Raw genomic sequence first — 24,466 nt, forward strand, 5'->3', positions numbered from 1 at the left:
TTTGATAATTTTTTCTTCCAACCTGATTTATCATCTTTTAAATGTCTTTTTATTTTTTCTATTTTCTCATTTTTCTATATTCTAAATTCATTTAAAATATGCAAACTCTTGTAAGAGAAATTTGTGAAAATTTAATTGTTATATTATCATTATTCTTTTCTTTTTCTCATTTTTCAATATTCTAAAACCACTTAAAAAGTATCATCTTAAATTATCAAAAAAAATTATCAAAATTTAATTATCAAATATCATTATCTTATTAAAAGGTAAGGTAGACACATAACCATTATATTGTAAAGTCATTGAAAAAGCAAACGATTATTTCCTTTTCTTATTCTCTGAAACGAAATGCTCTAATGATACAGACACAACACATTACAGAACAACATCACACAACAGACAAGACACACTTTTTACTAAGTTTGATGTCCAAATTTCGCAAGTCAAACTAAAACTTTCTTTTCCTTATATTTACCTTCAAACCATCCTTCATGAGAAGAACAATCGAGAGGCTAGGAGTTGCAACATAACCCTCCACCACTTCAACATGGTAACGCCGCAAAATAGCTGCTGCCACCATCTTCAACTGGATAAAGGACAAGTCTTTCCCCAAGCAAGACCTTGGTCCTGCATTGAAAGCAATGAATTTGTAAGATGGTACATAAACATTACCTCCTTTCTCTGAGATCCATCTCTCTGGCTTCAACTCCATGCAATCTTTTCCCCATATTTCTTCTACTCTTCCCATTGCATACAGAAATAGTAATATCTTTGTTCTGGGATTCACACAATGACCACTTGGAAGTACATCAGATTTTAGTGCTTGTTTGCGTTCGAAGGGTATAGGTGGAAACAGCCTCAATGTTTCACATATAGCACCATGCAGATAAACCAGTTTCTTCACCTCCTCTGCACTCAAAACTGCATTTTCTTCATTACTTCCAAAGTTTTGATTAATCTCTTCAAGAATCTTCTCTTCCACCAAAGGGTTTGTAGCAACAAGCCAGAAGAACCAGGTGAGAGCTGAAGTTAAGGTATCTCTCCCAGCCACAAACAGATTGAACACAGCATCTCTTAGAAATATATCTTCATGTTGTTCCTTACCTTCTCTCATCAAACTTGTTAACAAGTCAACATAAGTTTCTTCATTTTCATTTTCCTCGTACCTTCTTAGATCTTCTCTCTTGGACGCTATGCATGAATATATGAACTCATCAAGCGTTTTACATGCTTCTGTCATCTTCTTCTCTTGACCAATCTGAAGCCATTGCTGCATCTTCCAAACAAACTTTGGCACTATGTGCCTGTAGAATATGCACTCTTCCGCTTGGTTAAAAGCCTTCTCGATTGCAACTTCTGGGAAATCAATGGAAAGGCATTCAGGGTCACGACCAAGAACAGTAGAACATATGTTATCAAAAGTGAAGCGATTGAAGACATCTTGAAGATCCACCACCACCCTCCCTTGCGCGTGATGATTCAACAAAGGAAGCAAGCTATTCTTCACCTTCTTCTGAATGGTTTTCTCCAGAAACACCTCGAAGCTTTTATGCTTGAACAAGGAATGGAAGAGATCTCTGTCATATTTCCAAGCTTCTGCATCAGCAGTGAAAATGCCATCTCCGAAAGCCTGAAAAATCTCACGAAACTCGGGTCCCTTGACGTAGTTGTGAAAATTTCTGCTCAACATGTGATGCACGTTGAAGGGATCGCAGGTGAGCATGTAGTTCATACTGGTGAACCATGGCCCAGTGAACTCACCAGTGCCACCGTGTTGCTTCAAAACCTGAGTTGAATAATCATGGGCACGCCACAAATTGCAAAGAACTTGTGGTAGCATCCCAACAAAAGGGTATTCAGTGAAGATGGGGTGCGTGCAACATCTTCTGAGATAAATGCAGAAGAGTGCTGCAATTGTTGCTGCTGCATAACCGACCAATAAGAATGCCATGTTGTAAATATGAACAAAAACGTTTTGGTTATGTCATGTTATATAGAAGATTCAGTTTATGATTAGATTAGTTTATGTTACCATAATGTTTTTTATATATTATCATGTTTGTCCCACTTTTAATGATGTGAAATATTTAATATATATACATAACCTAATTTTGCGACTTCTGTTTCCAGTTCATAAATGTTGGCAGAATGAGATTTGATGGTTCATGAGTCAACACGTAGACACTTTTGTGTATATAGGGACATTGTAGATTTGAAATTCTGAAGTTCGTAAACTTGGTGTGATAGGTTTTTGTTTGTTTTTGTAATGAGATAAAGAAAGAAACAATAATGTTAAGATGAGAGAGAAATGAGGCTTATCACTTCGTACATAATTTTGGTCTTATATGTTTATTAGCATTCAGCATTTTCTGTTTTGGCCCATGCAACAAAGCTGCAAGATGTTGGAAAAAAGATGATGGTGACTACCTAAGCCATTCTTTCCACAAATTATATATATAACTATACTTAGTAACTTTATGATATATATATATATATATATATATATATATATATATATATATATATAAAATTTACGAAATTATTTAATATGTAGAGAAAATGGAGGTGTATGTATATTATTGTTTATTTTAGAAAAATAACTTATAGACATTAAAAGGGTATATGATACTTAATATATATACTTAAACCTCCTCATCTTTTCACCACATAATCATCTACTATGTTCTACTTGAGTGTGAGCAGGTATTAGACACATGATACCAACCAATAATGAATCCTTATATCATTGTATACACTAAACCATAAAGAAATTCTTCTTGAAATTCTTTCATCAACAACACTATTCATGCTCATAACCATATATCCAATTCAATTTATAACAATAAGGACTATAGAATATAGTTCAAGCATACATAGATCATCCAGAGTAACCAAAACAGGAAAATAGGAAAATGGTGTTATACATAAAAACACATCAAAATGGTGAAAATCATTTCTCTAACCACAAACTTTAAAACAAAGATCTCACTGGTTAAAATGAAGATTCACTTGTCTAGGATCAGCTGTCAAAATTCTAGTTTGATTTGATGGTTAACGAAGCGGGAATCTTCATTTTACTAAGAGGATGCAGTATTGAAAACTGGGTAGCGCCTAGCGCTAGAAAGTGGCGCCCAGCGGTGATCAATTCGTAAAACCAGCGCTCAACGTTGCCATAGTGAAGCTCAGCGCTGATCAACTCGTAAAAGCCAACGCTCAACATTGCCATGGTGAGGCTTAACGTTGTATCAACTATCAGCAATCTCAATTTAAGGTTTTTGGGAAATCAGGACCTGTTTCATAGCTCAAATTGGTACTCCTCCTTTATGTGTTGGTCTAAAACAGTCTTTAAAGCATATGAGTTGGTACCAATTTAATCAATGACTCAAATCCTACAATTTTCCCAAATTCCTTCACAATCAATCAACCAATCATGCAAGATTCATTAAACAGTTTACATACCAAAATGACTCATACAATTAATGATAATTACCAAATTCAATCAATCACAAACATGCCAATATCATTCTCTATCAAACTCACTCACATAAACAATACAAATTACTTCCACTTACTTGACAAAGTGGTTCAAACAGCTCAAAAGACTCAAGGAACACCAAAACACCCTTAGTTCCATAGAATTCTCTATTTATACCTAAGAACAAGAATGATTAGGATCTACCGTTATGATCACTGATCAAGAAAGACTCATATAGAAGATCAAAAGAACACATGCAAGCAGAAAAGTCTCACGTGCAATAGAAACTAAAAGAAGACTAAGGAAAAATGGCTGAAACTTACACTACTAGAAATTCTCATATGAGATTTTTCTTGCAAATTTGTTAAAAAAATTTGCAAGAAAAGACATTTTTCTGCCATTTTTTCTAAGAATTTTAATTGGCAGGTAATTCCTTCGTGGGTAATCATTTCCTACAAAATTATAAAATTTGCAAGTATTTTCTACAAAATTTGTTGCGAAAAGTGTTTAATACAAAATATTTTGCAGGAAAATTGGTAGCAATTTCTCGCAAAAAAAAATTTCACAACAAAATTTGTAGGTCCTACGGAAAAAATTTCAAAACAAAATTGGCAGAAAATATGAGTTTTTTTAGTAGACTTACGCAAATGAAGAAATTGATCGGTTCAAATTGAAGAACTCGCCGCGAGGATCACTGCTACGGTCTTATATCTTCAATCAGGCGAACAAAGAAAGAGAACACTTAGAGACAAGTAAGAGATTGTGTGTTTTAAAATAATGAAACTCGTTTAAAACAAAACTATTTATACTAAAATCTTTAAATATTAAAATAATCGATACTCACTATTTTTAAACCACTATCACTTCTAAAATATCATTTTCTAAAATTTCACACAGTCAAAAATATTTTTTTGGCAAACAAATTTTTGACAAAGTTGACAAAATTACTAAATAGTGTAATTTTTTTTTTGTATAGAAGTTACAAAAATAAAATAATAAAATTTTAGAGTTTTTTTATCAAAAATAGTTATTTGTCAATGTAACACCCCATTTAATTAATAACGTAATTAAAGAAACGTCACACTAGAATAATATCGTAGCGCAATCCTGGAGTTTAAATCCACTCCTTACAACGTAAGGCACACCACGGTGCCACAGGATAAACTAGATATAAAGTTAAAAGGAATTGAAGAGATAACAAGTTAAACAGAATACATGGGCCGTGGCCCTAAGAGAAGTCCAACAAAAGAAATAAAACATCAGCTCCAGCCCAGATGGGCTATGCAGCGGAGCATCGTTCCCCTGTTGACCGCGAGAACCTCTCGCTTCTGCTCACATCAATAATTTGATGATCATCGCAAAAGAGAAGAACCACACACAAAACAATCAAACGAGCAAAGGGTAAGCTAGAGCCAAAAATCATATCATCAATTAAATCAGATTCATATTCACAGTCCATCATACATACATCACACAAGCATGTCACTACTCCCCAAGCAATACACTACGACTCGACTCGACTCATCTGGATACATATAACCTGGTCGGATTCAGCGGATGCTTGCACTTGTGGTGGATACCTCTGCTCACCCCCGAGCTATGTGTTACAAGTGTTATAATGAATCAATTTTCCCTCACCACAAGGTTAGCCCTTAATGAATTTCGGGCCTCCTACTACTCTCACCACAGGAGTCAGTCCGCTCTAGGTGAGACTAACTGACTCCTTAGAGTGTTAGGATGTAACCTTACCTTGAATCCTTACCTAGTTATATAGATGGGGCACCACCATGGACACCCACTAACAGGGCCATGGGATTACGTCCCGACCACTGAAGCACGACCCTGGGAATCTCACCTAGAGATCCCCAAGGACTTACGTACTGACACGGACCAAACTTTCTTAATCAATCAAACAGATTCGGCATGCATACATACAATTTATATACATATACGTAAAAATTCTCGCAATCCACCTCTTCCGTTTTCCCAACCAAACCATGCCAACTCGTTATTCTCGAACCCAGAGTATGGAACCCTGTCTCATGCCATTACCATGCCACATTGATACCAACCCTTTCATGTCTCATGTCGAACTCATGCCAAACTCATCATTTCAATTCCATGAATCATCTCATACAATTATCATGTTCACATCATGTTAAAACTCACAAATCACAACTCATACACCACCTCATTCATACCTACCATTCAGTTCATAAACTTAAAGGTAATACTCATACAAGCATGTTGTCCACTTTTAAAATCAAGAAAACATCAAGACCAACCCCTTTCTTGCCCAGCATCTCGCTCAGGCAGAAAGGTCTCGCCAGGCGAGGAGGACCCTCGCTCAGGCGAGCTTCCTTCGCCTAGGCGAGAGCTCGACCTCCAGAATTAGAACCCTACGCGCGTTCTCGCTTAGGCGAGACCCTCCTCACCTAAGCGAGACGTTCGCTCGCCCAAAAAGTGCAGTGGGTCGCCTGGGCGACCCTTCGTGGAGAAATACACAAGCGAGTCCCTATTAATCTCGCCTAGGCGAGACAGGCTCGCTTAGGCGAGTTTAACAGACTTCGCCATTGTTCCTCCCTGCCATCAACACAGTTTCATGCCCAAACAACAACACAAATCATGCCATACACTCGCAACCACATATAAGCACGAAAATCACAGAACATCATCAAAACTACCATCATTGCACCAAACAATAGGGTTCTAGCTTCCCTTACCTGGAAATAAGCTAGCAAGACAGCCCTACACACCCTCGACACAGAAGGTAAGAGCACAGCAGCTCAAGGAAGGAGAACAGCGGCTAGAAGGAAACCAAGAAAATATAGCAGAAGGGGTTATCAAAAGAGTCCCACGGAAACACCACAGAAGAGTTAGTGGAAGCTACAACGAGCTCGCAAATAACTTACATGGAGTGGAGAAGTTGAAGTTCGCTCGGAAAGGGTGATGACTAACCCTAGCAGAGCTCTGAAACAGAAGGGGCAGTGTTTAGGTACGAATTTGCAAAAGTGAGACTAACAAGGGAACCCTAACAGCTTTAGGGCTTTTGCACCCTATGGGCCAGCCCTTAAGCCCAAAAGATTAAGGCCAGCCCTTACACATTAGGGCAGAAAAGAGAAACTGATTTTAATGGGCCTTACAATCAAAACTTGTCTAATCAAACTTTGTCAAAATATTATTTTCCTTCTGCAATATATGTTTGAAATGAATTTTACAAAAAAAAAAATACTAAAAGCCCAAAAAAAATAGTGTAAGAGGAAAAATGAGTGCAAAAAGAAATTCAGCAATCATATTGTTGGGCCCAAAGATAAGATTTTTTTTTTTTCTTTCTGCACCCACTGCTGAAAGAAATATAATTATATATGAATTGCACACAATGATCTCTATCCTCCATTTTTGATTTGGAACCATTGCTTTTAATATAAAGCTATTGATTTTTTTTTATTATCCTTTTTGTATAAAACAAGAGGCATCACCGTCTTAAACTCACTTTTCCATGAATTATTGTTTGAGAATAATGGTAATGAGCAACCCTACTTTAATTTGTGGCCCATGTTTCAACAGTTTTCATTCCTTCAAATGCGTCACTAAATAGGAATCTTTTTGTTGTCCTTATGCATTCATTTTTTTTTTCTCTCCCATACATATTCCTTTGTGTTGTTGGCTATAAATCACGTAAATAACACAAATTATTCATCACTAGGTAATGATGATATCTATGGAAGATTTTAATGTCCCATTTCATTTGCTTTTGTGATAAACTCAAAAGGACGAACATTTCGTAGGAACTTGAAATGGTGAATTGTTGGTGAATCTTGGAGTTACGTGCATGAACTCAATTTTATGATTGCCTATATTGTTTCTCGATTTAGTTAATGATATTTGTTCGAATTTGATGAGGTTTTAGCTAGTGATTAGTGATACTCAATAGGGAAACGGGTGTTTATAATTTGTGATTATTATTATTATTATTATTAAATAAATGATAGATGATTGTATTTGCACATCTTTTTATAAATGATAGGTTTGACGGCTTTTCTTTTACTATTTTAAATAATTTTAATTTCGAAAAAAAAAATCATTCAATTAAGTTTACATCATTATTATATAACATATATCATTTGTTAAGTGGAAGACGTATGTCGTTTTGTAGAGTTCGATTTTTCTATTGATTTATACCGAATATTAAAAATACATTATTTTAATATTTTAAACATAATTTTAATATATTTAAAAATTTTAAAATTAATAATCATTACTACATTTTGAAGGCATAGCATAAAAACAACAGAAAAAAAATTAATAGAGAATTCAATATTTTTTATTTTAATTCCATCAATAAATTAATTTTAATTGATGATGAGTAATTTATTATTTATATTATATGTCATTAATATCGTCACTCAAATATTGGAGGTTGTACATTTGGTGTCAATAAAACTTTATTAGTTTAAATCAAAACTCTTATATCAAATACACCTATATATAGGGATGATCATGGATTGAATTTTTAATGATTTAATCCACGCTTATTTTGGATTCAAATAATTAGATTAGATTTTGGATCCAAATCCATTTTTTCATAAAAATAGATAAAAAGATCGACAACATTTTATACAAATTTGACAATTTGAAATATGATAAGTTAATATTACTTCACTTGTTTTTATTTCAATGTAGTTTTTCATTGAATGTATCGTTATACAGAAAACAACAATCAAGAATTAATTATATTTATTGTGCGGTTATGAATTATATAAGTTAAATGTTTAAAACATTCATATTTATTACTTACTCTATGCATGGCACATGGATTTTTTTCCCTCTATAATGTGATTTTGAAATTTATCCGGAATTTTGATTTTGTTTGATCTTTATACTTTAGAAAAGAAGTTATAATTTTTTTATTCTTTTTATTTTTTTTAACTATTGTTGAAAGCCTATGTCTAATAGAAATTATCTTACCTTAAATAAACTTTTCAGATGACCATATAATATAAATTTCCTCTCATTCAATAACCTAGCTTAAACATTAATGCTATAATAGAATCTATAGCCTTATCACATTGTAGGTCAATTTCGTAATAAAAAATTATGTTATATCGCTTTTTCTAGTCCCAATAAACTACAAAATTTATAAATGCAAAACCAGTTTGAACATAGAAGATGCAATGAATGAAATCTCATATACAATTAATATTCACATAAAGCAACACTACTAAAAAAACTCTGCAAATTTTATTTTGAATTTTTTTTAAGAAATATTTATAAATTTTGTTATGAAAAACAATTTATAAAAAAATACTGTAAATTTTTTTGTAAAATATTCTATATAAAATACTTTTCACAACAAATTTTGTAAGAAATATTTGCGAATTTTATAATTTGTAGAAAATAATTATTCACAAAAAATTACTTGTCAATCAAGATTCCTAGAAAAAAAAATTTATTACAAACTTTTTTAACAAATTTGCAAAAGAAAATCCTATATAATATGAAATTTTTTATTAGTGCAAGAACCTAGGTAAAAAGAAAAAAAGAACAATAACAAATATAAAAATTAATTTTTTCTTAATGATCAAAATATTTTTAAAAGTGAATTGTCAACCGGGTACAAGTGGTTTAAAAAGTTTTTTTCTTAAAACAAAAATAGGTTGAAACCACATCTAATCTAATGTTGTGGTGATGAAATGTAAAACAAAAGTAACACGAGTAATCTGAAGTGTTTTAGGTTTTCCATTTTGCACCTCTCAATATTCCAGCATTTAAATACAGTGTGTATTTTAATGTTCAACAGAAGATAACATCAAAAGAATCAATAGAAAATCTAAACTCCTCGATATTCTAGCATTTGAATGGGCCTTAAACATTACCCTAAAATTTAGTGTGCAAGTTGTGGTGGTTTGTTAAAGGCAGCACGAGTAGTGTTCTACTTTTTAAGAAAGTTTGTGTAGCATGAAATTGACCAACTTTTGTATGAAGCTATAATTAACATGCTTCGGTCACTTCATCACCGCCCCTTGTATGTAATACTATAATACAACCAAAAATCTTCAGCAAACTTGTCCACAAACAAATCATAGATTAGTAATAAAGTGTTTGTTAGATTGGATTAGAGTAAAATTATAACAAATTTCCTATGACGGTCAATAATTTTACATCGTTTAGAAAAAATTGAGGAAAAAACGATTTAAATATTTCTTTCTTTTTTCATTCTTTGAAACATTTTATAAGGATAAAAGCATAATAGAGTATACGTTTCAAAATAAACAATACTTTGAAAGGGTTAAATATATTTTTGGTTCTTTAACTTTTAGTGAATTTTGGAATTAGTCTATTTCAAAATTTTAGATCAATTTAGTCATTCATCTTTCGAAATACATGGATTTAGTTCTTTTAATCAAATTTTGTTAAGTTTATTTGACATTTCAAACGCGTTTCATAATAGTATTTGACTTAACATTAAAGCAAAAATGTGTCAAATAGTATCAACAACTCAAATACAATTCTGAAATGCATACGAAACATCAAATAAACTTAACAAATTTGATTAAAAGGACTAAATCCACGTATTTCGAAGATGAATGACTAAATTGGTCAAAAGTTTTGAAATTGAATAATTTCAAAATTCACTGGAAGTTGAGGGACCAAAAATATATTTAACCCTACTTGGAATGTATACCGATCGACAACGACTAGACCAAACCCTTAACAATTGTTCACCAGAATCAAACTTTTGACCTTAACTTTGATACCAATTATTACGATCGAACATTAACACTAGACAAAATATTATAACCATTAATCAGAGCACAATTAATTCTACTTAAAAGTGTAACAGTCCAAATTTATGTAAAAAGCACGACTATTGTTTATATTTAATTACAAGTGAACTAGATCATAATTGGAATTAATTTTTTACATAAATTTATTAAATTTGAAAATACAATTAGTCGAATGATTTGAATTGAACTTGATTAAATTAAAAGTCTACATCAATTGAATTGTGTGGGGTTTGGGTTATAGATTCAGAGATTGATTAAAAAGTGTAGTGATCTTTGATTGGCATGTAAGGATAGGGTTAGAGTTAGATTAGGTTTAGGTTTAGGGTTAGGTCTGTGCGGCAAATAGGGATGTGTTAAGATGGGTTAGGCCCACATCGGATTTGTTTGTTTCTGGATTTTCTTGTGTCCACTCAAATCCGCGTAGATAGAAAGCAACTTCTATTCCTAGCATAGCTGTGATCACAAACCCAAATATTTCTCTGTATAAAAATATATCTATTTTTCAATATTAACCTTTTTTTTTTAAGTTTGATGTAGCTTTTTTCATGGTTCGAGAGATGAAACAAAATGTTTAATTGTATAAAACTAAAAATTCAAGATTTTAATACTTTAATTAAACTAGATGGGTATTTTTTAAATATTACACAGTGACAAAAGATTCTGTAAAAAGAGAATTAAACAATTAAATTAAATTATTGTATCGGAAAATGTTCTAAAGAGGAAGCAATCGCCATCACATGATAACAAAATTGAGAAAATAATGTACTTTAAGTTTATAGAGTCAAAGGTATTTAATATCTTTGTATTTTCTTACGGATAAAATTGATCTTCAATTTTTTTTCTTTTTAAAAACGTGAATTGATTACCTTTCGATTTTTGATGGGAATATAATACGTTTTTAAACAATTATATAATTTTGTAGATTTTAATCAAAAACAAAATTATATTTTCAAAAAATTAAATAATTTTATTTTCTATGATTATATATTTAAATTATAAATAATAATTACTTCTGTGTGTTAAATTTTTAAAAATTTAAAAATTTAAAAAAAATGATTTTAAATTAATGACAAATTTTATAAAGGGTTTTAAATTAAATATTAAATAAACGTTATATCAACTTTTAAAATTGAACCTAATGACTAAATAAAAGAATATATATATATATATATATATATATATATATATATATTAACCATTTCATTTTGTAAAATTTGATGGTATATGATAGTAAAATATTAAAATAATTATGAAATTTCTAAAATAATTGTAATTGTGATATAAATGTATAAAGACTTTGTATATAAAAGTGAATTACCTTATTTAATCATATAATACTTTTTTTCTTATATTTTTATTTATATATTATCACATCAATTATCCTTGTCACATTTCTTTATTGTAATGCCAACTGTATAAATTTGTATTATAGTTATAAAATGTTTTGTTATATCTATAATTTGTCTTTAAATAAGTGACAGATTATATTTTTTATATTATCATTCATATAATTATTTACAATATAATATGTGTAATTTTAATTTTTAGTGTCTTTCTTTTTTCCTTTCAATCTCTAAATTAAAAGTTGCATCTTTTAATTTCAAATTTTAGAAGAAAAAATAAATTCTCGTCATGACAATTATTTGTTTAACAAAAATAATGAAAAGATGATTCCGTAAAAAAATAAAAAATAAATAAAATTCAGGACATTATTTCAAGGAAAACAATTGTAACGTCAAGAAAAGAAAAAAACATTTACAAAATCCAGAAACTTATAAAAAAATATTTTACAAAAACTAAAAAATTAGTCAAATTTAAAATACTACAAACATAATTAACCTTATACAATTTCTTACCGATTCAAACACACGTAGAAAAGAAACATTTGATCATATTATATTACTATGGAACTCAATCTTTTATTCAAAAAATTATAAAAGAATAATAACTTTTGCACATATTTTTATATTGGTGTGTTTTTTTTTTTTCTCTCTTATAAACTATTGTTTAATATTTGAGGAAAGATTCATCCGTTAGAAACAATACTAATAAAACATAATAAAACACAAGTTGAATTTACATAAAAAAATTGATATTATTTTTAATTTAAAATTTTAACGCAATAAATTTATAAATTTTTTATTTATTTTTTCTTTAATAATATTTAACCTTTTATATTTATTTAATAAAAAACTTAGAATTTTAGATTCATGTAAATTATATATAAAAAAGAACTTTTATTTATAGCATAAGAATTACTCAAACATTTCTTAAAAAAACAGCAATGAGATTCATACAATTCAAAGAGTTACTCAAAACATTTATTTGTATCGATTGTCACCATATTTAGTTATGAACTCAACACATTCCAAAACCACTAACTTAAATTAATGACTGAAAAATTGTGATTATCATTCCCAATAATTTCTACAATGTGAGTCATCATCTCATTTCATTCATTTGTGTATGGAAATATTGAAGACAGTAAAGTCCCACTGAACAGAAACATATCAGAAACACCAAACTCAATTTCAATATGATCATCAATTTGATTTTGGTCAACTTTATGCGATTTGCAGCACCGTTCATAGTTCATATTATGATATAGTATAGTATTTTCTTTTTTTATACTTTAATAACATGGCACAGGTATTGGTCACGTGTACAAGGTGGACCAACCAGAACACAACATTTCAGATAGTTACCTTTGAAAAAGACAAAAGCAACAGAGAATCCGATGCTAACGGTTGATTTCTGTTGGATATTCTCCAACTTCAACGTTAACCAGCTTCACTCTTTTCTCCTTCACGCTTTCATAAACATCATAATCTTATATATATATTCATAACATTAAAGATCTAACAAAGAAACGCAGAGTTATTGCCTCTGTCTCTTGGAACTCTAAACTGACACACACTTTTAATAATATTGTAGTGAAAGATAGCCGCCAACAAAGAAAGCTTAACCCTTTTTTCATTGGACTCAATAGGTGCTTGTGTCTTTCTTATTCCTTGTGCTTTCTTCTCCTTGGAAACTGAAAATCTCGTCCATTTTTCTGAAGGGTCTTTTTGTGTTGCAAAAGGGTTCACAAAGATCAATCCTTTGTGTAATAATATGTCTTTTTTGCTTGTGTGTGGTGGGTGGAATGGAGATGAAACTGAAGTGTGTTTCTGGTTTTGGTTGCAGTAAGCCAACACAGATGCCGTTGAATATATTTCATGACAGAGATGGATTGCCAAGGATTATATTGACTGAGCCAAAAGGTTCATCAGCTGAGGTTTGTTTCATCTTTTTTGTTTCTGTTGTAACTATGATCTAAAGGTTCTATTTTGTTGCAGGAAAATGGAATTTTGCCTTCATGATACTTTATGCTTATAGTTATGAACTGTGTGGCTTATTATCAACTTTTGAAGTTAGATACAAATCAGCCATGGTTTTTTTGAAAATATTTATATGGAAGTGGTAATTTCATGTAACAGTTCATGAATATATTATTTCAGGTGCTTCTGTATGGAGGACAAGTTGTTTCTTGGAAGAATCACAGGAAGGAAGAACTTCTGTTTATGAGCAGTAAGGTAATATATAGTATTAGTGCTTAAAGTTGAATTCATGTTTCTCTATTTCATTATTGCCAACCTTGAATCTTATTTGAGGATCAAGTTTCTTCTTAATTCTCATTACTGTCTTTTATGGTGATTTTCTACTGAACAGGCTAACTGGAAACAGCATAAAGCAATCAGAGGAGGGATATCAGCTTGTTTTGCAAGGGTTAGTCTCAGTTCATCACACTGGTGGTGAAAACATCATTGGCTTGTGTTGCTGTGAAATCCAACATTTTCAATGCTATTTCTGTTTCAGTTTGGTGATCTTGGTTCACTTGAACAACATGGATTTGCAAGAAACAGGATGTGGTCATTGGATAGGGATTCTTCACCTCTTCCTCCTCCCTTAGACAATCACTCGTCAGTGGATCTAATATTGAAGTCAACAAAAGTTGATTTAAAGACACCCCACAGGTACATGTATATATGGATTCAATCAAACTGTGTTTAAAAAAGATGAAGTTCTGCTGAATGGAACCAGCAAAAATGTCTAACTTGTGTGGCTGCTTCTGCAGTTTTGAGTTCCGGCTTCGCATCTCTCTCAGTGCTGACAAGCTAATTCTGATTCCACGAGTTAGAAACACAGATAACAAAGCCTTTTCTTTCTCCTTTGCTCTACGCAACTATTTATCAGGATCAGATATTAGGTGTGCATCTTACATATACATTAATTGCTAATTCTGATATAGATTGTTCCAATTCATCATATCTGGCTTAACTATGAGTCTAAGAGAGGTTGAATGAATTTGCAGTGAAGTGCGTATTGAGGGGTTGGAGACACTTGATTACTTTGACAATCTGATGAACAGATCACGGTTCACAGAACAGGCTGATGCACTTACATTTGATGGTGAGGTATAATAGCTTCATCTTCTGCTCATAAATTTTCTCATTTTTTTGGAATATTTGTGAGATACCTAATCATGTTTTGTTCAAGAGGTTTCTAAGAACAAGTGTGGTTTGGTTACCTTTGTAGATTGACAGAGTGTACTTGCACAGTCCAAATAAAATTGCCATCATAGACCATGAGAAGAAAAGAACTTTTGTACTCCAGAAGAAAGGAATGCCAGATGCAGGTAGTTAAGACTTTTTTGCATGGCATTGTATGAATCTATTTGGCATTCACATTTACATTTCTGATCTGTTGTGATTATGATGAGAGTGCAGTGGTGTGGAATCCCTGGGCCAAGAAGGCCAAGGCAATCCCTGATTTGGGAGATGATGATTACAAGATGATGATATGTGTGAGTTCTGCAGCTATTGAAACTCCTGTTTTCTTGAAGCCCTCAGAAGAGTGGATGGGATATCAGGAACTCTCTACTGTTTCATCAAGCTATTGCAGTGGACAATTGGATCCTCGGAAGGTTCTTTATGGCTTTCATTGACTTTGTCGATGCACTCATCTTGTAGATTATCTTGCTGACATGTCTTTATTGAGCAATGATAAGACTACACAGAGAAACAACTTTTTGTTGAAAATCCTTGTCAAGACAATCTACTCCTAGATGCATTTCGATGTAGGCCATTATTACCATGCCCAGAGTTCACGATCAACCTTCCTGACTTTCTCGGCCATCACTGAACTTCATGAAAAAGGAAGATGCAACTTTTGTTGGGAGAATCTATAAATTTTAATGCCCTGTGATTACGAACATATTGTATTGTATTACTTCATCTCTCCATGTAGTACACACTGATAAGATCTAGTAGTTCGGAGTCAAACGTATTATAAAATATGATGGAATTGCTGATATGTTGTCAATAACCTCTCTGCGTAATAATGGACTACAATCTCACGGAAAAACAGTTAATTTTAGGGTTTGGATGTTGCTATAAAAGAATTATGACATCCCAGTTGAGTTATTTTTGTGCTTGGACCTATTTCTTGGGAACTTTCTTGGGAAACATTTCACAAGTTTATATAATGGACTGCAATCTCACAGTAATAATGGACTACAATCTCACAGAAAAACAGTTAATTTTAGGGTTTGGAAGTTGCTATAAAAGAATTGACTTCCCAGTTGAGTTATTTTTGTGCTTGGACCTATTTCTTGAGAACTTTCTTGGGAAACATTCCACAGAAGTTTATATAATTTTAGAAAATAATTTTGGCGTACATAGTACCTTCTAAGAAAATACATACTGTACAACAGAGTCCTCATAAATATATTAGAAGAATACAAATATTGTCCTCCAAATGATTTCTCACAAATTGAATACGTTTACACTGTAAAAGAGAGTAAAGAAAATGAAGAGACAATTTAATCACCCCTGAATATAACAAAATAAACCAGCAAGAAACAGGTCCTCGACGAATCATAATTTAAAATCCAACTATGGTGGAATATAAGCAACGAACCGTTCTTCATATTTTGAGTTAGACTGTACAATTCAACATAAAATGTATGAAGTGAGGAAGAGATAAAAATGTATTATTCATCGTCTTCATCATCTTCATCGCCAGCGGCCCCTGCTTCATCACCAATGCCTTCAAGTAGTTTGTCAACATCCTCACCCAACTCCAGCAATCTTGCACTAAGTTTGTCTACCTTGCTTTGTTCTTGCCCGAGGCATACAAGAAGATCATTCAGTTCAGCCTCGCTTTCCTTCTGAGCTTCTTCCCTGGCCTCAGATTTTATTGCTTCCACATCCGGGAATGTTGAGTGTCCTTCTCTCTTCAGTGCTTTCACCTCATTCTCCAATTGCAAGTTAGCCTGCTCAAGACTATTGTAGGCATCGGACAGACTCCTTAGATCAGCTTCTGTCTTTCCAGCTAAGTTCCGATAATGTATCGCCTCTGATTCAACTTTGGCCCTTTCTTCCTTGAGCTTCTCCAATCTTTGAGATGCTTCTTGGAGATCTCTACGGAGTGTCTCTATTTGGATTCTGTCTGAGCCCCCACTCCCCTTTTGCTCAGGCTGCAAAGTACTGCCTGTCTTAGCCAGGTCCTCAGCCAGAGTAGCATTTCGAAGAACAAGATCCTGAGATGATGACATAAAAACTATCACCAATCAGACACATAAGGAGGCAAGTGCATTGCCTCCTGCATCCTACATACTTCCTAATGCAACGATATCTCACTCTTATTCAACGCAGGAACATGTCAAAGAAATCATTATTAACACACCAAGTTATTATTAGTCCATAATGTTATGGACTAATGTGAAAACCATCATAAAACTTGACAAGCTGAAAAAATTCAAAGATGTATGCTGGCTCCAGTATATAGTATAGTAAACACATAACAAGAATGTTCTTGGTAATATTATCATGTGCATACCATTTAAAACTAATTCCAGAATCTCATTTTAGCAAATGGAATATGAAGGCATATTTTAGTACATTCAACCTGCATCTTCCAAATTGAAGTCAGGTAGAGTACCTAGAAAAAACAGATTCATGACTCACCTGTATCTCAGAGCACTGTTTCTCAACAAAAGACTTCAGCCGCTTTATGTACTCGGCATCACTTTCACCGCTTCTTTGCTCTAACTCTGCTGGCACTACGGCCACCTTCATTTTTGGACGACTAAAAACCTCCACAATCTGTTCTCTTATATCTGCCTCTAAACTTTTAACAAGGTTCACAAAGTTGGAATCCAAGATTGAAGAGAGAATTGGATGGTCCAGATTTTTCTTTTCTGACAAATCATTGTCATCTACATCTTCAATATCTACCATGCTAGATGTTGAAGATCTAGTAAATGATTGGTAGGTAAGGGATGACTTCACACTGACAAAAATTGAACTTTTCTGCATCTCATCAAATTTTAAAAAGTATGAACTAAGCCCAATTTTCTGACTTATTGCATCAACAATTGCAAATGCATCTTTTCCACTCTCAGTGGATTTGTTATATATCACGCATTCACCCAAGACTACAGCTGCAAAACCCCTTATACACACTGTTTCAGACAAATTTGATACCAGCTCAAGAAGATAAGTAAGGTGGGGGCGTGCATCTAGGAAGCATTGCACTGCACTGGGGCAATCTGCTAGCCAGGTAATCAGTAATTTCAAGATAATGGCCTGAACATAAGAATTTTCTGATGTACTAAACTTTCCAACTTGAGATTTCATAGATGAAGCAATAGCCAAATATTTCACCATTCGATGCATTAGTGGCTCTGGAGCTCCTAAAGATTGCATGGGTGCTGCCTCAATATCTATTTGTAAAACCTGCAACAACTACTCTTGTAAGATTTCGCAAAACATTATTTTTTAAATCTCAGTTCATACATACACAAATCTAGAAAAACCAAAAACTAGCACAAACAAACGTTTCGAGTAGTCCATGCCACAAACTTCTGATCGTACATGCATAAAAAGCATTTACAAGTTGAATGTATGCATTCCACACACAATCTCCCTATTAGCAATATGCTAAAGAATAAAACATGTTAATTTCTCAATTTTGAATAAGCTATTGCATGTCAAATAGATTATCAACTTTGAACACATACGGTTTAGTTTATTTGTACAATTCCTTTTACTCTTTAGTCATCTAATCTTGTTAAAGGGTATAATAACTTCTTAAAGAGGTGGAGGCAAGAGAAGGATCTGTGGTTTAGATAATTTTCTCCTCTCTTTTCAATAGATAGTAAAAGCAAACTATTGGGGGGGTTTTGGGAAACTTAAATTTGATAGCCAAAAAATAAGTGAGTGTACCACTTTGATTCTTTAAGATAATTTTTTCAGCTATATAACTCGTCATTTATGCATAAAGATTAATCCCGACTGAAGTCTTCAACTCTGCTATAACAAGCAGCAAAATATAGCTCAAAATACATCAAGTGGGAAATATTGGCATACCTTTTCCTTGCATTGGAGATGGTCCTTCAATATATGAGATAAAACACTAGCAGCTCGGCAAGAAATCTACATTTTTAATACAATGTCAGATAATTATCATGGTAAAATGTCACAAAAACTTCCTTCCATGGTACAAATAAAAATTCCATAGGTTATTAGAATTTCCACCCGATGGAATTAGCACGCAAGGAAAAATATAATTTGAAATAGACACACATGTCAAATAGGTAGTCACACGCATATCACATACCTCAAGATCACCATTTTCACCCAAAGTAAGACCCTGTAATAGCATGCTGAAAAGGAACAGTCAACAATCTTTAAGCTGATTGAAGACAGCACATTATCAAAAGGCAAGGGAGTCACTAATGCACCACCAACAAAACAAACCTGCCAAAAGACATACTGACATCCTCCTCAAGAAATGCATGGTTCGTTGAATATGGCTGTGGAATTAATGTAGATGCCAGCATTGATTGACCATCCGCATTTTTCTGTTTTAGATAAGGTTAATCAAGGGAGGAGCAGAAAAAATAAGTATGTAATGAAATGCATAAACACACCTCAGTCAAAATTTATTAACTGGGATGTGGTGATGAGAAAATTTATATGCCATAAATCAACAAAGAAATATGCACAACCAACCTCACAAAAGCTTTTTAAAATATAATCAGCAGCTATGAACTCTTGCATGTTAGAAGTTCTCAAAAGGATTCTAAGTATAGAGTTCAGAGCAGGTTCAACTTGGGGCTCCTCTCCAAGAACTTTGCCAGCAAGAAGATTGCGATTCTTTGAATCTCCAACAATCAAATCACCAATGCATTGCATTGCCTGATAAAGATAGCAGTATAAAACCAAGCATCCTTTTTCAAACAGAAACAATTCTCACAAACTAAGAATTTTAAGAACAAAAAAATAGCAATGCCACAACTAAAATGGAAATGGAACAATTACTAAAACAAAAAAGGAAATGTACTTTTAACTATATGTGAATCAAAAAGTGAGGTGGATGCATCATGCATGGACCGATTAGCAAGTAACACTGCTCCAAGTTCAACTGATTCCTTGACAACAAGACTAGCTTTTTACTTAATTTTACAAATGTCTATTGAACAACAACTATTGCCAAATACAAGCATAATATCACTTTCTCATTACTTATATCATCTAATCGATATACAACCACGTCTAGATGTCACAAGTAATGTAAGGAACGAAAGATAATGAAAGCATGAAGAGAAATTTCAGTTTGTGTTTGTGTATTATTTACCACAACTTTTTTATGTTAGAAATAAATACATCAAAGCATTGTACGTGAGAAAGGCAAGTTATCTTACCGCACAGCGAATGGCAACAGGTACCCATTGGCTTTCAACACCTAATATTAACAAATGTTCCAATACTTTTTTCTACAACAAATCCATAAAAACTGCAGAGTAAGATCACCAGATTGCTATTTTATGCAAGCATCACAAAAGACTAAGTTCACGACAAACCTGAACCAGAGTAGTTTTATTTGCCTGTTTATTCATATCTTTCCCAGGATCAGACTCAGAACCTCCCTTTAGTAACAATTTAATGGTTTCTAATGCACTTAGTAGATTGATTGTCTACTGGCATGGTATTTATAAGAAAGAGTTAGCTATAAGGGTTCACCAACAGCATGAACTAAAGTGAAAAATTGAAAGAATCTAACCTTTTGTTGATTAAAAGTGAAACTACTTCCTCTCAGTTTCAAAATCAATACCAATGAGTCAAGTCCTACAGTCTCTCTTAGTAGCACCTGAACCATACAGAGTTGAAATTAGAACCAGCTTTAGCACTGGATAAACACAGTACAAGAACAAACCTGATTAGATGCATTGCTACGTAGCAAATTGTTCAACAATTCAAGACAATCCTGCACAGAAATTTAAGAATAAATATCTAGACCAAAAGCAATATAAAGCTGAACCATGTTCAAAATACATACATGAATAAGAATTATATTTAGATAAAAAAGTTTGGTCAAAATTGCAAGGGAATTTCAGTGCCTTGTACAAACAACACAAGATGACAAATAATACAATTTTGACTACATTTTGGTTTTGCCTTTTTTGTTTATGTGATTTATTTTACCATATCTAAATCTGAAAATGTGGTTACTCAAAAAAGAATCTGAAAATGTAATCAAGTGATGGAAACCAAAAACAGTCTATAAAAATTATTTTTGGCAAGTGGCCTTCAAACACTATTGTTGAAACTCCCACATTGACTAGGTATATAGCAAAACCATAGTTTGTAAGTGTATGCAAACTTCATTTTACAAACTAATTTCGTAAGATTGAGTTGAAGTTAAAGTCTACTATCTAAGATGGTATCAAGGTTTGTTTGGCCTATCGTGTTCACCTATTATCGAATCGCTAAGTGATCACCTACAAATATCTAATTACATGCTCGAGATGTTCATTCCTTGAATTAAGATAGTGTGTTAGAATCTCACATTAACTAAGGAAATGGTCAAATTAAAGTATGTAAGTGAGACAAAATCTCACCTTACAAGCTAGTTTTATGAGATTTAGTTAGATTATAGTCCACCTTCTAAGAACTATTGACTCAATATTTAGAAGCAGGAGCAAGTATGCTCACTTTTTATATTTATGTAAAAAAGGATTTTACCAAAAGAAAAAAAAAATATAAGTGCATGTTCAATAATCATGCATTAATATCATACATCGTGTAGGTCATACAGCAAGTTAAATAAAGTACAGTCAAAGTAATCATTTATCACCTGTACTACAACCCCACCATCTGAATTTCCCTCCTCTCTTATGATACTGAAAATCTTCTCAAATGCACCTTCAAAGACGACAATCTTTTGAATCTCCTATAATCATTAAATTTATTTAGATGACACACATCAACTATTCAATAAGAAACAAGTTTTAAAAGGAAAAAAAAAAAAAGAAACTGAAATGGGCATAAAAGTACTATTAGAGAAAAAAGAGTTACCTCAGCTTCGCGGGTCAGATGAGTGAGAAGCAACAATGCCTCGTTCCTTATTACCTAGAAGGTAAACCTTGATCACTTTCCCAGTATAAACAATAGTCCCAGGCATCAATATTCTTGAACAGAATTAGTATTTAAAGGGCTTTCTCTTAAAATAAAAGAGTAGCAAACAAAACTATCAGATGATTTCCTACAGTACATTTTGAGAATTTAAGCAAACAGATTGCACCATCAATTAATTATCAGTGAATATGTTAAACAAACATATTTAGTGCAGACATATGACCAAAAACAACAATTAAGTCTGAAAAGGTTACTAAAATTATTAGAACTTTAAAGTCTTGTACCTCACGATCCATAAGCATGTCCATTAGTCGAGTTATACCGCGAGGGATAGTCAATATTGCTTCCTGTAACCTGGAGATGAAGCCAGCAAGGGTGCATTGAGCTAGATGATTTATCAATTCTTTGAAATTAAACCAAAATGGAAGCTATAAAGCCAATACCTCTGTGGAGAATTGGTGAGAAGGGCAGTCAAAATTTGCAGAGTGTAATACCGTACATAGAAATCATCTTCTTCCTATCAAAGTACACCCAAAAGCAAAAAAAAAAAAAACTAAGAGAAAATTTCAATTTATATACATACGTCCAGATATCAAGGAAACTTTCAGTGATATAACTGAGAACACATCCCTTGATTCTAGAAAAGAAATCCTTACCAACAAACTTAAGAGAAGAGAGATACAGTCTGCTTCTCTAGAAAGCAAATCAGTGTTCATCAAAGCTGGCTGAACTTCATTACTTGATCCTTTTGCATGATTAATAGGCGTCAATGCACTTACAAGAGTTTCCAGGGCACCACGAACCTGTTGGAATACACTTTCCAATTAACACATTGTTGGGACTTGATATATTAAAGCAAATGTTACTAATCTAAAGGGAAAAAATCCCTCAACAATTGAAGGACTGAGAAACAAGAGACGGTAGCAAGAGTAACAGTTTTTGATTCAATAACCAGAATCAAGAACCTTCACAATCTAACTAAATGTATCCATCATTAATGAGATTAGCACAGCCAGTACATGATACCACAACAGAGTAAGTACATACATACATACATATACATACACATATATATATATATATATATATATATATATCTTCAAATATGAAAAAATCCTAGAAAAAAGCAATAAATGCTAAAGCTCAATAGAACATCATAGAACCCATGGGTGTGGTTGACTAGAATAAATTTCAGAACATTGATTCATAGAAATTTTCACAATTCATCTGAGTGAAGAAGTTCTACGCTTAACACAAAAAAGTATGAGCTAGGAAGTTCCTTTACATATGACAGATGAATTTAACATTTGACATAAGTAAAGACTTGAGAGTTTAATAATCGAACTGTTGAAATAACATCACACTTTAACTTTTATAGTTTTTTTTTCTTTTTCCATATTGTCTTCCTTACAAAAGTGAACTTCATGATCTGCATCCTTTAGTGCCAAAAAGAAACAGGAAAAACAATAGAAAGTAGACATGATAGGGAAGAAGTTGTGTCACCATCTCAACATCATCACGTTCTTCCTTTAAGACACTTAGCATTATAGGAAAGCCTGCAAATATATCAAACCTATTAAAACAGAGGAGAGGGTGAAAAACCTAAAACTGGTTGAGAGATAGGACGTACCCATTGCCCCAAATGCTAACTGAAAAGCTTCATTTTCTAAGACAACACCCTGAAGCTCAGCAATAGCATTTCTTCTGTCGTCTGGTAATTTACCATTGCTTATCCGGTCAAGCAAGCGCTCAACATATCTATTCAAATAAGACAAAGAAAATGTATGACACTAAGTATAATAGTAAGATCAAAATCAGGCTAAAATGATATTCCGCACTATCATAATTGAAAACTATAAAATGAATTAAAGAAACAAAGTTTGATATTTTAAATAGTCAGAAATGATATATTTAACCTAAAGAAAACAAAAAGGAAGGCAGCAGATATAAGTCAACTAGCAAAGAACTTCAATTTCAACAAACAATAATGTAGATTATCCAGCAACCACGAGCAAGAATCAATGATATCTATCTGAAAAAACGTCTATAACCCATAATAATAATCAGTTAAACAACTACATCAAGAATGTCATAAAAAAATATTTTTTTATGAAAATGATGAATATTCTTCAGGACCCCTTACTCAGCAGAAGTCAGTTACTAGTAAGCACAAGAACCGATCAACCAACAGAACATGATGCTTGCAGAAAATCCCCAATTACATTTGCTCAAGAACGCCGCAGGAAACAGACAAGCAGAGCTGTGCATAACACAGCAAAACAGTTTTTAGAACATTTACAGAAAAAAAGAAAAATACCTATCTTCGTTTGAAGAATTCTCGTTGCCAACAAGAAGCCCAACAACCCCCTGCACAATAATTACCAAATTCATTAATGTCTAAACAGAGATAAATCACCATGAGCTCGGCTTGCACGCTGTCGTTATCTCGAACTAAAAAATTTGTAAATTCAAAAGACCACTCAAGATCAAATCATACCTTATAACCAGACATCAAATCCATCCTCATAGATCACAGAATGTCGCAGAATCCTTAAAACAAAAACAAATTTGAAAAAGCAACAAACCTAATTCAATTCACAGTGATCACAATAGAAAACAATTGCATCATTGAGAACCCTAAAAGTAATAGTGAGAGAAGAAATGTACCGAAGCTAAGAATTGGTGATTTGTTTTGACGCTATTCAATTTCAAAGGCACATACACACGACGATGCAGAT

The 24,466-nt window shown here is 32.7% G+C and overlaps 3 protein-coding genes across 6 annotated transcripts; 1 reads left to right on the forward strand and 2 right to left on the reverse strand.

The window, feature by feature from the left end:
• Positions 1-291: 291 nt before the first annotated feature.
• On the reverse strand, positions 292-1,970 carry LOC114181686 (alkane hydroxylase MAH1-like). The gene has a single exon (XM_028068208.1). It carries the CDS (start codon positions 1,949-1,951, stop codon positions 449-451), a length of 1,503 nt encoding a protein of 500 aa, XP_027924009.1. The 5' UTR covers positions 1,952-1,970; the 3' UTR covers positions 292-448.
• An 11,057-nt stretch (positions 1,971-13,027) lies between these two features.
• Positions 13,028-15,630, forward strand: LOC114182710 (putative glucose-6-phosphate 1-epimerase). 2 transcript variants are annotated; one of them, XM_028069644.1, is made up of 9 exons: positions 13,028-13,252; positions 13,450-13,540; positions 13,764-13,838; positions 13,975-14,031; positions 14,122-14,279; positions 14,381-14,512; positions 14,618-14,720; positions 14,842-14,941; positions 15,033-15,630. In XM_028069644.1, the coding sequence occupies exons 2-9, from the start codon at positions 13,463-13,465 to the stop codon at positions 15,248-15,250; spliced, it is 921 nt and encodes a 306-aa protein (XP_027925445.1). In that variant the 5' UTR covers positions 13,028-13,252; positions 13,450-13,462; the 3' UTR covers positions 15,251-15,630. The 2 variants fall into 2 exon arrangements, with proteins under 2 accessions (XP_027925445.1, XP_027925446.1); XM_028069645.1 differs by having other exon boundaries at positions 13,077-13,369.
• Positions 15,631-16,005: 375 nt separating this feature from the next.
• Positions 16,006-24,466, reverse strand: LOC114182709 (golgin candidate 6). Of its 3 annotated transcripts, none has more exons than XM_028069641.1 (20): positions 24,396-24,466; positions 24,226-24,278; positions 24,046-24,095; positions 23,359-23,486; positions 23,232-23,284; positions 22,385-22,531; positions 22,172-22,245; positions 22,013-22,082; positions 21,669-21,722; positions 21,448-21,543; positions 20,527-20,577; positions 20,374-20,460; positions 20,174-20,287; positions 20,015-20,086; positions 19,323-19,508; positions 19,068-19,171; positions 18,928-18,973; positions 18,678-18,743; positions 17,274-18,053; positions 16,006-16,846 (listed from the first exon to the last, which is right to left on the reverse strand). In XM_028069641.1, exons 2-20 carry the CDS (start codon positions 24,253-24,255, stop codon positions 16,298-16,300), a joined length of 2,757 nt encoding a protein of 918 aa, XP_027925442.1. In that variant the 5' UTR covers positions 24,256-24,278; positions 24,396-24,466; the 3' UTR covers positions 16,006-16,297. The 3 variants fall into 3 exon arrangements, with proteins under 3 accessions (XP_027925442.1, XP_027925444.1, XP_027925443.1); XM_028069643.1 differs by having other exon boundaries at positions 17,274-18,044; positions 24,396-24,465; XM_028069642.1 differs by lacking the exon at positions 24,396-24,466 and having other exon boundaries at positions 24,226-24,389.

This window comes from Vigna unguiculata, chromosome 4, assembly GCF_004118075.2.
Source record: "Vigna unguiculata cultivar IT97K-499-35 chromosome 4, ASM411807v1, whole genome shotgun sequence".
Classification (NCBI taxonomy): Eukaryota; Viridiplantae; Streptophyta; class Magnoliopsida; order Fabales; family Fabaceae; genus Vigna; species Vigna unguiculata.

Coding starts and splice junctions, on each gene's coding strand:
- LOC114181686 (XM_028068208.1), bottom strand. CDS start 1,951: ATGGCATTCTTATTGGTCGGTTATGCAGCAGCAACAATTGCAGCACTC.
- LOC114182710 (XM_028069644.1), top strand. CDS start 13,463: ATGCCGTTGAATATATTTCATGACAGAGATGGATTGCCAAGGATTATA. Junction 13,839..13,974: donor TTCTGTTTATGAGCAGTAAG/GTAATATATAGT, acceptor TCTACTGAACAG/GCTAACTGGAAACAGCATAA. Junction 14,280..14,380: donor GATTTAAAGACACCCCACAG/GTACATGTATAT, acceptor CTGCTTCTGCAG/TTTTGAGTTCCGGCTTCGCA.
- LOC114182709 (XM_028069641.1), bottom strand. CDS start 24,255: ATGAGGATGGATTTGATGTCTGGTTATAAG. Junction 22,532..23,231: donor AACGTGATGATGTTGAGATG/GTGACACAACTT, acceptor GTATTCCAACAG/GTTCGTGGTGCCCTGGAAAC. Junction 16,847..17,273: donor AACAGTGCTCTGAGATACAG/GTGAGTCATGAA, acceptor TCATCATCTCAG/GATCTTGTTCTTCGAAATGC.